This window comes from Nicotiana tomentosiformis, chromosome 8, assembly GCF_000390325.3.
Source record: "Nicotiana tomentosiformis chromosome 8, ASM39032v3, whole genome shotgun sequence".
Classification (NCBI taxonomy): Eukaryota; Viridiplantae; Streptophyta; class Magnoliopsida; order Solanales; family Solanaceae; genus Nicotiana; species Nicotiana tomentosiformis.
Genome location: NC_090819.1, coordinates 59873156 through 59887008, shown reverse-complemented (window position 1 = coordinate 59887008; position 13853 = coordinate 59873156). Strand labels below are relative to the sequence as shown.

The 13853-nt window shown below is 41.9% G+C and overlaps 1 protein-coding gene across 1 annotated transcript; it reads left to right on the top strand.

Moving 5' to 3' along the window:
- Window positions 1-1690: 1690 nt before the first annotated feature.
- Window positions 1691-2044, top strand: LOC138897543 (uncharacterized). Its single transcript, XM_070183522.1, has one exon. It carries the CDS (start codon window positions 1691-1693, stop codon window positions 2042-2044), a length of 354 nt encoding a protein of 117 aa, XP_070039623.1.
- The last annotated feature ends 11809 nt before the right edge of the window (window positions 2045-13853 follow it).

The following is a 13853-nucleotide window of genomic DNA, read 5'->3' as shown; positions in this document are numbered from 1 at the left end:
ATGTTGGGAATTTCTGTATTGGGTTTTGGCCTTCTATCCAGTTTTTGAGAGTTTGATATATATTTGGGATGGATTTTCCCTGGGCTGGATTGGCCATATACAATACTGAGTGATTGGGTGTTCCGAAAGTGTGAGTGTATGAAGCTTCTAGTATGGTACATTACATATAGCATGTACATTGGCATGTAGATATAGAGAGGTCGTATTCCTCATATCATTCAGAATTGATCTATCTTACTTACACTGAGTTTAACTACTAAACTTGAAAGCATGCCTATCTTTCTATGTTGAAATTTCCGTAAATTAAATTATATCCGTGAAGCTCGTCACTACTTTTAGTCTATTATTTAGTCTTCTTACTTACTGAGTTGGTTATACTTACGCTACACCCTGCACTTCGTGTGCAGATCCAGGTGCTTCTGGTCACAGTGGGTGTTGCTTTTTTTTACGCAGCTTAATCGTTGGAGATTCCTTAGCTGCCCGGCATTCGCAGACCTTGTCTCTTCTTCCCTATTTTTCTACTTTATGTACTTAGTTTTAGTCTTTTATAGACAGTATTTCCAGACTTGTGTTGTATAGATGCTCACGTACTCAGTGACGCCCCGATGTTGGGAATTTCTGTATTGGGTTTTGGCCTTCTATCCAGTTTTTGAGAGTTTGATGATTTAAACCTATGTTATTCTGATTTTTCATTTAAAAGTGTTAGCATGTGCGATGTGTCGGCTTGCCTAGTTCTATGATAGGGGCCATCATGATAGGTCGAGTTTTGGGTCGTGACAAGTTGGTATCAGAGCCTAGGTTATATAAGTCTCACGAGTCATGAGCAGGTTTAGTAGAGTCTTTCAGATCGGTACGGAGACATCGGTACTTATCTTTGAGAGGCTGCCGAACCCTTAGGAAACTTCATATTCTTGTATTCTTGTCGTGCGAATTTGTTTATTCCGGTCACTAAATTTTTGTTGTTCTATTCTCACACAGATTGTGAGGACACATGCTTCCGGATAGGACAGCCAGCCATCAGTACCACCATCTAGGGCCACGATCGGCCGAGGTCGTAGTAGGGGCAGAGGTGCAGCTTGTACTTCAGCTAGAGCAACACCTGTAGATCCACTAGTTGCTCCAGCTCAAGAGCAGGTTCCGGATGTGGTTGAGCCAGCGGGGCCAACTCAGGCACTAGCTGTGCCTATTATGATTCCAGGCCTTCAGGAGGCTTTGGCCCGGCTTTGCTCAGGTAGTTTCGGTTTAGGCCGCACCATCTACTTCTCAGGCCGGGGGAGGTACTCATACCCCCACCGCTCGTACTCCAGAGCAGGTGATGCAGGGACTTCAGACACCGAGGGTACTACTAGCCCACCTGGTTGCAGCTGTTTTGGTCCAGGTGGGTTTCATTATGACTAATGATGAGTAGAGGAGACTTGAGAGGTTTAGAAGGCTTTAGCCACCATCATTTAGTGTCACTGAGTCTGAGGATGCCCAGGAATTTTTGGACAGGTGCCAACGGATTCTTTGCACGGCAGGTATTCTAGAGACCAGTGGGATCTCATTCACTACTTTTTAGTTTACTAGGGCTGCTTTCAGATGGTGGGGGGCCTATGAGAGGCGCAGGCTAGTCGGTGCAGCACCACTTATATGGCATGAGTTCTCCGTTATCTTCTTGGAGAAGTTCACGCCATAGTCTCGCAGGGAGGAGATGCACATACAGTTTGAGAAGCTTCATAAGAATGGCATGTCTGTGACCCAGTACGAGATGAGGTTTTCGGAGTTGGCTCGTCATGCACTTTGGTTGGTTCCCACAGATGGGGAGAGGATTAGTAGGTTCATTGATGACCTCACATATCTGTTGCGGTTGCTTATGACTAGGGAGAGAGTATCTGGTGCTACCTTTGACGAGGTGGTTGATATTGCTAGGCATATAGAGATGGTCCGTAGTCAGGAGCATAAGGAGAGGGAGGCCAAGAGGCCTCAAGGTTCGGATGGTCCCAGTGGTGTTCATTCTAGGGGACAGTCTTACCATAGCAGGGGTCGTCTATATAGGCCCGCGTAGATGGCTCATCCAGTTCACCATGGTGCATCATCCAGCTATGGTTCATATAGTGCTCGTCACAGTCAGTCATCTCTCAGTGCCCTTCCAGCTCAGAGTTTGTCCCGTGCTCCTTCAGCTCAGGGTTCATCTACACCGGGTGCTTCTAGCGGGTATTCTAGTTCTCGAGGTCCACCTCAGTACTTGCCGCTATTTTCAGAGATGGTTTGTTTTTAGTATGGAGATTTGGGTCACATAAAGAGATATTGCTCATGCCTTTCGGGAGGTCCAGCTCAGTAGAGGAATCAGACTACGACTTCAGCACCAGTTACTTCACCACCTACCCAGCCAACTCGGGGTGGGGCTTAGGTAGCTAGAGGTCGCCCAAGAGGGGGAGGCTGATCAGGTGGCGGTCAGGCCCGATTCTATGTTATTCCTACCAGACTAGATGTTGTTGCTTCAGATGCAATGATCACATGTATTGTCTCAGTATGCCACATGGATGCCTCTATATTATTTAACCCTGGTTCCACTTATTCGTATGTATCATCGTATTTTGCTCATTATCGGATATGCCCCGTGAGTCCTTAAGTTCATCTGTTCATGTATCTACGCCAGTGGGCGACACCATTGTTGTTGACCGTGTATATCGGTCGTGTGTAGTGACTATTGGGGGATTGGAGACTAGAGTTGATCTCTTATTGCTTAGTATGGCTGATTTCGACGTTATCTTGGGTATGGATTGGTTGTCTCTGTATCATGTTGTTCTGGATTGTCACACTAAGATCGTGATGTTGGCGATGCCGGGGTTGCCAAGGATTGAGTGGAGAGGTTCTCTAGACTACGTTCCCAGCAGAGTGATTGCTTATTTGAAAGCCCAGCGGATGGTTGGGAAGGGCTGTTTATTTTATTTGGACTTTTTGAGGGATGTTGGTGCTGATACTCCTTCTATTGATTCTGTTCCGGTGGTGCGAGATTTTTCGGATGTGTTTCCTGCAGACGTGCTGGGCATGCCGCCCGACAAGGATATTGACTTGGTGCTGGGAACACAGCCCATTTCTATTCCTTCGTATCGTATGGCACCAGCTGAGTTGAGGGAATTAAAAGAGTAGCTTCAAGAACTTCTTGATAAGGGGTTTATTAGACCCAGTGTGTTGCCTTGGGGTGAACCAGTCCTGTTTGTGAAGAAGAAGGATGGTACTATACGGATGTGCATCCATTATAGGCAGTTGAACAAAATCTATTTGACCAGCTTCAGGGAGTGAGGGTGTTCTCTAAGATTGAATTGAGGTTTGGGTATCACCCAGTTGAAGATTTGGGACTCAAATATTCTAAAGACTGCATTCAGGACCCGTTATGGTCATTATGAGTTCCTTGTGATGTCTTTTGATCTGACCAACGCCCCAGCAGCATTCATGCATATGATGAATAGTGTATTTCAGCCTTATCTCGACTCGTTTGTCATAGTGTTCATTGATGATATCCTGGTGTACTCTCGTAGCGAGGAGGAGCATGCCCAGCATTTGAGAGTTATGTTGCAACGCTTGAGGGAGGAGAAGCTTTATGCCAAGTTCTCCAAGTGTGAGTTTTTTCTTAGTTCAGTGGCGTTCTTGGGGCACGTGGTGTCCAGTGAGGGGATTCAGGTGGATCCGAAGAATATTGAGTCGGTTCAGAGTTGGCCCAGACCGTCCTCAGCTACAGAGATTCAGAGCTTTCTCAGCTTGGCCGATTTTTATCGTCGCTTCGTGGATGGTTTCTCGTCTATTGTATCGCCCTTGACCAAATTAACCCAAAAGGGTGCTACTTTCAAGTGGTCAGATGAGTGTGAGGAGAGCTTTTAGAAGCTCAAGACTGCCTTGACCACAACTCCAGTTCTAGTTTTGCCTTCAGCTTCAGGCACTTATACAGTGTATTGTGATGCTTCTTGGATTGGTATTGGGTGTGTCTTGATGCAGGAGGGTAGAGTGATTGCTTATACTTCACGTCAGTTGAAGCCCCATAAGAAGAACTACCATGTTCATGACTTGGAGTTGGCTGCCATCGTTCATGCATTGAATATTTGGAGGCACTATCTCTATGGTGTGTCTTGTGAGGTATTTACATATCATTGGAGTCTCTAGCACTTGTTGAAACTGGAGGATCTAAACTTGAGGCAGCGGAGATAGTTGGAGCTGCTAAAGGATTATGACATCATAATTCTGTATCATCCCGGGAAGGCCAATGTGGTGGCCGATACCTTGAGTAGAAAGGTGGTGAGTATGGGTAGCCTTGCATTCATTCCTATTGGTGAGAGACCTCTTGCAGTTGATGTTCAAGCCTTGGCCAACCAGTTTGTGAGATTAGATATTTCGGAGCCCAGTCGAGTTCTAACTTGTGTGGTTTGTCAGTCTTCCTTATATGATCACATCAGAGAGCGCCAATATGATGATCCTCATTTTCTTGTCCTTAAGGACACGGTTCAACACAATGATGCCAGAGACGTTACTATTGGGAATGATGGGGTGGTGAGGATGCAGGATTTAGATTTGTGTTCCTAATATAGATGGGCTACGTGAGTTGATTATTGAGGAGGCCCACAGTTCGCGGTATTCCATTCATCCAGGTGCCGTGAAGATGTATCAGGAGTTGAGACAACATTATTGGTGGAGGACAATGAAGAAGGATATAGTGGGATTTGTAGCTAAGTGCCTTAACTGTCAGCAGGTGAAGTATGAGCATCAGAGACCGGGTAAATTACTTCAAAGGCTGGAGATTCCAGAGTGGAAATGGGAGCGGATCACCATGGATTTTGTAGTTGGGCTCCCACGGACTTCGAAGAAGTTCGATGCTATTTGGGTGATTATAAATCGGCTGACCAAGTCAGCGCACTTCATTCCAGTTGGGACTACTTATTCTACAAAACGGTTGGCTGAGATTTATATCTGCGAGATTGTTCGCCTTCACGGTGTGCCAGTGTTCATCATTTCAGATCGGGGCACGCAGTTTACATCGCAATTTTGGCGAGCCGTACATCGAGAGTTGGGCACCCAGGTTGAGTTGAGTACAACATTTCACTCTCAGATGGACAGACAGTCTGAGCGTACTATTCAGATATTGGAGGACATGATACGCTCTTGTGTCATTGATTTTGGTGGTTCTTGGGATCAGTTTCTGCCACTCGCAGAGTTTGCCTACAACAACAGCTACTGATCGAGCATTCACATGACTCCATATGAGGCTCTATATGGGAGACGGTGTCGATCTCCGGTGGGTTGGTTCGAGCCGAGGGAGGCTAGGCTATTGGATACTGACTTGGTTCAGGATGCTTTGGACAAGGTTAACTAAATTCAGGATCAGCTTCGCACGGTGCAGTCCATATAGAAGAGTTACGCCGATAGGAAGGTTCGTGATGTTGCTTTCATGGTTGGCGAGAAGGTACTACTTAAGGTGTCACCCATGAAGGGTGTTATGAGGTTCAAGAATAAGGGCAAGTTAAGCCATCTGTATATTGGGTCATTTTAAGTACTTCAGAGGATTGGAGAGGTGGCTTACAAGCTTGCCTTGCCACCTAGTTTGTCGAGTGTGCATCCAGTGTTTCATGTTTCTATGCTCCAAAAGTATGTCTTCGATTCGTCTCATGTTTTTGATTTCATCACGGTTCAGTTGGATGGTGATTTGACTTATGATGTGGAGCTGGTTGCCATTTTGGATCGACAGGTTCGAAAGTTGAGGTCAAAAGACATAGTTTCAGTGAAGGTTTAGTGAAGAGGTCAGCCATTTGAGGAGGCTACTTGGGAGATCAAGCGGGAGATGGAGAGCAGATATCCACACCTATTTGAGACTCCAGATACGTTTCTAGACCCGTTCGAGGACGAATATTTGTTTAAGAGGGGGAGGATGTAATGGCCCGGCCGGTCGTTTCGAGAGTTGTAGCCTCGTTCCCCTATTTACTGCTCATTTTATGCTTTACAGCTATTATGTGACTTTTCGGGGTAGTTGGTTCGGGTTTGGAGGGATTTCTAAATGAGTTGAGACACTCAGTCTCAAGGTTAGAAGCTTAAGTTGAGAAGGTTGACCAGATGTTACTTATGTGTAAAAGACTCTGGAATGGAGTTTTGATGGTTCTGTTAGCTCCGTTGGGTGGTTTTGGACTTAGGAGCATGTTGGATTGTGATTTGGAGGTCTAGAGTTGAATTAGGTTTGAAATGGCAAAAGTTGGAAATTTAGAAGTTTGGCCGAGAGTGGACTTTGTGGTTATCGGGCTCAAATTGGGGTTTCGGAAGTTGGAGTAGGTCCGTGCTATCATTTATGAATTGTGTGAAAAATTTTGGGCCAATCGGACGTGATTTGATAGGTTTCGGCGTCGTTTGTGGAAGTTGGCATTTCCTTAGTTTCAATAGGCTTGAATTGGGGTGTGATTCATGTTTTTGATGTTGTTTGAGGGCTCGACTAAGTTTGTATCTTGTTTTAGAAATTGTTGGTATATTTGGTTGAGGTCTCGGGGGGCCTCGGGTTGATTTCGGATGTTTAACGAATCGAAAATGGGATTTAGTGCATTGCTGAACTTGGGAGTTTTCTGGTGTGATCGCACCTGCGAGGGGTTGGCTGCAGGTGCGGATGGAGTAATGCAGAAGTGGGGGTTGGATTGAGGACTGTGGAGCCAGATGCAGAATGATTTCCGCAGGTGCGGACTCGCACCTGCGCGTGGAGTGTCGCAGAAGCGGAAGGGAGCTGGGGAGACTGGTCCGCAGAAGCGGATGATTTGCACAGATGCACACCCGCAGAAGCTGGGTTTGCGACCGTAGAAGCGGTTGGTCGGCTTTGAGTGAGTTCTGCAGACGCGAATGGTCGACCGCAGAAGCAGTGTCGCAGAAGCGACTAAATGAGCCGCAGTAGCGAAAAGGCTGGGCAGAACACTTAAATTCAAGGGTTTGCAATTTTTCTTCATTTTTGGACATTTCAACTCGATCTAAGGCGATTGTTCAGAGGATTGTCGAGGGGTTTCTTGAGGCAAGTCACTTGTGCTCATTTTTGTTCGATAATCTTGTTTCCCCATTGAATTTCCCACCTAGATTGTGTGGTTTTAAGGTGTAATTTGGGGGTTTAAGGCTAGAGATTTGGAGAGTTGAATTTGGGATTTGGGTAGCGATTTGGTGTCGGATTTTGGCAAGTTTAGTATGGTTGGGCTCGTGCTTGAATGGGCTTTCGGCAAGTTTAGTATTTTTGACTTTTGATTAATAACTTAGTTCTTTCTTATAGAATTGATTCCTTTAGCCCGTGTTGATTGTATCATATTGTTTGTCGCTATATTCGAGGCATTCAGAGGTCGTGTCACGAGGCAAAGGTGTGTTGCAGTAGAGATTTGCTCGGATTGAAGTAAGCAACAGTTCTAAATTTAGTTCCGAGGGTATAAAACCCCGTAATATGTGTCATGTGATTGGTTTGGAGGTGACGGGCTTGTGGGCGTGCACCGTAGGAATTATGACTTAGTCAATTCCGTGCAACTAAATAGTTGGAAAATTTGTTGTTATTCATATATTGTTCATGTGTTATAGAAAATGAACTGCAAATCATGTTAGAAATCATGTATAGACTATATGTTGGCACTGTAGGGACCAACAGAGGTCGTATACATGTTGAATTATCTCCTAAATTGATGTTTTGTATTCAGTCAAAAATTTGCTTGCATATTACATCTCAGTCTCTATTATTCATTATTGATACATCATATCATTGTTTTCTGGGCTGATTATCATGATTATTGAGAGTCCGAGAGACTGGAGAGATTGATGACTGAGTGAGGTCGAGGGCCTGATTGTGAGTGATATTTATGGGATCGGGCTACACACTACAACATGTTTTATTTATTTATGCCCGGATCTGACTTATTATAGCGCTTGGACTGAAGGAGCCCTCCGGAGTCTGCACACCCACAGTGAGCGCAGTGGTTTTATATAGAGGGATGAATCTTCCTTGGGCATGGATCTTGCCCGAATCATTTGTATTTAGGGATGGATTTTCCCTGGGCTGGATTGGCCTTATACAGTACTGAGTGACTGACTGTCAGTCAATGCATATATATTTGGGATAGATCTTCCCTGGGCTGGATTGGCCATATACAGTACTAAGTGAATGAGTATTCCGAAAGTGTGAGTGCACGATGCTTCTAGTGTGGTACATTACATACAACATGCACATTGGCATGTAGATATAGAGAGGTCGTATTCCTAATATCATCTAGAATTGATCTATCTTACTTGCACTGGGTTTAACTGTTGAACTTGAAAGCATGCCTATCTTTCTATGTTGAAATTTTCGTAAATTGAATTGTAACCGTGAAGCTCGTCACTACTTTCAGTCCATTATTTAGTCTTATTACTTACTGAGTTGGTTGTACTTACGCTACACCCTGCACTTCGTGTGCAGATCCAAGTGCTTCTGGTCACAGTGGGTTACGTAGCTTGATCATTGGAGATTCTTTAGCTGCCCGGCGTTCGCAGCCCTTGTCTTTCCTTCCCTATTTTTCTGCTTTATGTACTTAGTTTTAGTCTTTTATAGACAGTATTTCCAGACTTGTATTGTATAGATGCTCATGTACTCAGTGACGCCCTGATGTTGGGAATATCTATATTGGGTTTTGTCCTTCTATCCAGTTTTTGAGAGTTTGATGATTTAAACCTATGTTATTCTTATTTTTCATTTAAAAGTGTTAGCATGTGCGAGGTGTCGGCTTGCCTAGTACTATGATAGGCGCCATCACGATAAGTCGAGTTTTGGGTCGTGACAGTTTTACTGACCTTAGAGCCAGAAAGAAAGAGAGAAGCAGAGATCGAGTAAAACTCGAGCTTCAAACGAAAATTCTTAAACAATACTCTACTGTGTCTTAATTTCTCATATGTTAGGTGTAGTTAGGCATGTCTTTTTTGAGAGCATTTAAGACTGCTATTTATAGTGGCCATTGAGCCTTAGGGTTTCAGTGGATTCAAACTTGTGAGTGGAGGGTGATGATGAATTGATGTTGTGAGAATAGTTGGGTAAAATCAGAAAGAAAAGAGGGAGAATCGTTGAAGATTTTTACCTAGGTGTGTGAAGATCGGGAATGACCGTTGATGAACCGAATATGTTGGCTAAGTCCTCCAATGTCCAGAGGTCACTGCGTTTGACCTCTGGACATCGAATAACATGATGAAGCTTCTGAAAACTCCTCATGCATGCTCCGATTTTATGGAGCATAAGAGAAATGTAATGACCCGACCGGTCATTTTGAGTGTATTAACCCCAATCCCCTATTTATTGTTTTCTCTGTGTTATAATTTGCTTACATAACTCACCGGGATGTTTGGTTTTTGTTTCAGATGAGTTTCGGAGTGAAATAGGACACATAGTCACTAAATTGGAAGTTTAAGTCGTAGGAGTTGACTGTAGTATGACTTGTGTAAAGACGACTCCGAAATAGAGTTTTGGCAATTCCGATAGCTCCGTAGGGTAATTTTGTTCTAATGAGCGTGTCCGGATGTTGATTTGAAAGTCCGTAGGTCATTTTCGGCGTTAATTGGCGAAAGTTGGAAAGTTGTAAGATTTTGGAAGATTGATCGGGAGTGGACTTTTTAATATCGGGGTCGGATTCCAATTCTGGAAGTTGGAGTAGGTCCATAATGTCAATTATGACTTGTGTGCAAAATTTGGTGTCAATCGGAGTTGTTTTGTTATGAATCGGCGTTGGTTTCGAAATTCAGAAGTTCATAAGTTCTTAGGCTTGAATTGGGGTGTGAATCATGTTTTTGATGGTGTTTGATGTGATTTCAGACCTCGACTAAGTTCATATCGTGTTTTAGGACATGTTGGTATGTTTGGTTGAGGTCCCGGGGCCTCGGGTGTGATTCAGACCATGTTCGGCGCATTTCAGAACTTTGAAGAATTGCTGAAGTTGCTAATTTTTCTCAATTCTGGTGTCCTTCTACGCGTTCGCAATGATGCTCCCGCGTTCGCGTAGAGTCTTCAGAGATTGCTGGAAGTTAACCCTTCGCGTTCGCGAAGATGGCCACGCATTTGCAAAGGGTCAGGACTTAAGTTTCAAAATCGAGAGTTTATTTCATATTATACAATTTGGACTTTGAGAGCTTGGTTTGAGGCGAATATTCGAGGAATTGTCAGAGGGATTGTTGGAGTAAGAGTTCTTGACTCATTTTTGATTAAATTCGTTTAACCTATCTTTGATTTCATCATTTAATTAGGGATTTGGGTTGAAAAATCGGGGAAAATAGAGAAAACTTCTTAGGCCGAATTTTGGGGATTTGAGCGAGATTTTGGTATTAGATTTGTGCAATTCTTGTATAGTTTGACTCGATATAGAATGGGTGTCCGAATTTTATAATTTTGGTCGGGTTCCGAGATGTGGGCCCGGGTCGACTTTTTGGAGCGATTTTTCAATTCTTTGCTAAAGTCATAATTTCATTATTTAAATTAGTTTCCTATAGTTATATTTATAGTATAAAATTATTTTGTCTAGATTCAAGCCGTTCGGTATTGGAAAATAGAGGGAAAGGCCTTCTAATTGATTGATTGAGCGTGGTTTGAGGTAAGTGACTTGTCTAACCTTGTGTGGGGGAAATTCCCCTTAGGATTTGGTATTGTGGTGATAAATTTGTGATATGTAAAGGTTGTGAACGCAAGGTGACGAGTGCGTACATGGGCTAAATGTTGAAATTCCGGTTTTATCTACATAGTTTCCTTTTTATGCCTTAATTGAGTTACTTTAGCATGTTATAGTCATCATGTTTAGCCTAATTTCACATGTCTACCTGTCTTATCTCTTATTTACAACTTGTACTACATGTCTAGCTGAATTACTTATTTTCTTAATTCCGTATGCATTACTTAACTTTGGGATTCTCTTGAAATTGCTATCCTTGAAATATCTTGCTGTTGAGTTTTGTATTGAGTTGCAAAGGCCATGGTTTCTGTTGAGGCAAGGTGTAAGTTGTGAAATTTCACTTTATTTAGTTGCAATGCTTTGCTTTTCGTGTTACTGTTGAGGTTATTGTTTGGTTGTTGCACGAGGTTTCTGTCGTGCTATTGTTATTGTTTGCACGAGGTTTCTGCCGTGCAGTTGTTACTATTTGCACGAGGTTTCTGCCGAGCCGTTGTGATTATTGATAGGCATGCATTGGTATAAGGTCTGGGTGTCGATATGCATGAGGTGAGATAAGGTGGTCTTGATACGCTTATCTGGTAGGGGAACTAATAGAAGCCATACGGTGTGATAAGGTAGGCTAAAACGTGGGGTGCTATTTCGGAAAAATAATTTTCAAAACTAAATGTAAAGCCTCCCGCGGTGATATAAGGAAAGTGAGTTATTTTTATGATTTGGGACTACGAGGCGGTACCTCAGGTGTGCCCCTGTTAATCTTCTTTATTTGCTATGTTGCTTGGTTGTTGTTTCCTTACCATGTAATATTCTTGTTTTCCTTTCGTGTTGTATTAGCTTCCTTGATTCCATGATTGTTACTTTCCGTAAATCCTTTATTGTTTCACTTCCCTGTCATTTTTATTATATCATTGTATCTTATGTCTTGTTTCTTATTATCTCCAGTAGGGCCTTGACCTGACCTCGTCACTACTCTACCGAGGTTAGGCTTGGCACTTACTGGGTACCGTTGTGGTGTACTCATACTATGCTTCTGCACATATTTTTTGCAGATCTAGGTACATCATATCAGCCTCGGTATTAGAGCACGAGTTGCTGCGTTGGAGACTTCAAGGTACACGTGCCCGCGTTCGTATGTCTCGGAGTCCCCTTCTATCCTGTTCTTTTCTTATTTCTTTACATCTGTATAGACAGTGATGTATAGGAGTGAACAGTATTGTATCTAGAGTTTGTGAGTTATATTTTCACTAGGTTTTGGGAGATGTATATGTTGAGTGTCAGATTTTACTTCATATAGTTGTTGATGTTTTGAGATTTAAATTATTATTCAGTTATTCTGCATGTTTATTAGGCTTACCTAGTCTTAAAGACTAGGTGCCGTCACGACATCCTACAGAGGGGATTTGGGGTCGTGACATAAAATTAGGGGATTTAAAGTTGCATTCTTTGGTCCATGGTTCAGATTTGGGTAATTTTGAATTTTATCAGTGAAACGGGAAAGGCCCAGCGAGAATCGCGGATACAGGAGGCAGGAAGGATGAATCTCTGTATGGATTCATCACCTTGCACGAATTTGTGCAAGGTCTTTGATTGATTTGAACTGTTAGGTTGAGAGAAAAGGGAGAGAAAAGGGAAAGGGACGCGGCCGGTCTTATGGGGGAAATGATTAGGGTTTCTGAGAGAGGGGTGGTCGTCTCTAGGTTAAGCTTGGGGAATAGGATCTGGACCGTAGATCTTTTAAATCAGAGGTCCTAATATTTTGGTGTTAAAACATTTTTGTGGGAAATTTTATGGCCATTGGATCCTTGTGATCCAACGATTAAGATTAAATCTCTGGTCGTTTAAAAATTAAAGATTAATAGAGTTAAAAATCATGGGTCGTTAATCTAAGAAACAGACGGCCCAGATTAGTTGTGTTTGTTTTATGAGTGTGGAAGACAGGTGGCATGGCAGGAGCAAATTGGCTTAGAGAGGAGGTTGTAGATTGCCAAGGTGGAAAGTGAGGGTGGACCTAGACTGGGTTAATTACGGATTGGGCTTGGATTTGGGCCAATTTTAATTTAGAAAATGGTCAATTTTTGTTTAGGAGTGTAATTGCAATTATATCCATTTAGTCTTTATTCTCTTTGAAATTAATTTAAATTAACTTAATTATTTTTGATAAAATGTCATCAAACTTATAATTATCAAATATACTACCAATTATTGTAATTAATTATTTATAAAATACTTTATTTTCTAAATTTTAACACTAATTTTGAATTATTAGCATAGTGATCTAATTAATTAGAATTTAAGGAATAATACATTAAATTACTTATAGAGGCCAATGTGATGTGTATAAAAACTATTTTAATAATCTAAAATAGCAAGCGTGGCATATTTATAATTATAGTTATAACATTGAATTATAAATTTCAAAATCATTAATACTAGATTAATTTTGTAAAAATAGGTTTTACTGATTGAAAATATTTTCAAAATATTCAGTGCAAATTATTAAGTATAAGTAAATTAATTTTAAAAGGGATGGTCAAAATTGGCCGTCAACAACGGCGCGCAACCCTATCCTAATATCAATACAGTTGAAAGTGTCCAATAATAACCAAATACGACGAATCTTACTACATAATATAAAACAGAATTAAAAACACATAATTAACCAAGGCAATACAAGGACAAATAAGAAGATCCAACAATTCAATATTCATGAACCAGCCTCACAATATACATCAACAAAGACTTCAGCAAGTCTTGATCGCGAGGACAATCAAAATATCACACAATCCGATATAACATAATAAAGTGAAACAAAAAACAAGGCAACAAGGCAAGCAAAAGCCTGAGACATGTAAAAGAATCCATCTAATACAATATAAGAGCATGTAACAAGTAAAGAAGAACAATAAATAAAGGCATGAAATAAGCTATAACATGTAGTAAATAAGGACATGTAACAAGCGAAGGCACATATATCAAGTAAAACATGTATCAAGTAACATCACATAACAAGTAAAAACATATAATAAGTAAAGATATGGTATAATTAAAGATACACAATAAAGTGGCGCATCCTGCATGCTTCAGCCCATGTCAACGCATATACACTCGTCACCATGCATATACGCCGTTCCCACACATAGATCATGAATCAAATAGACCAAACACGTCCTAATTCCATCAAATCAAGGTTAACCGCGATACTTA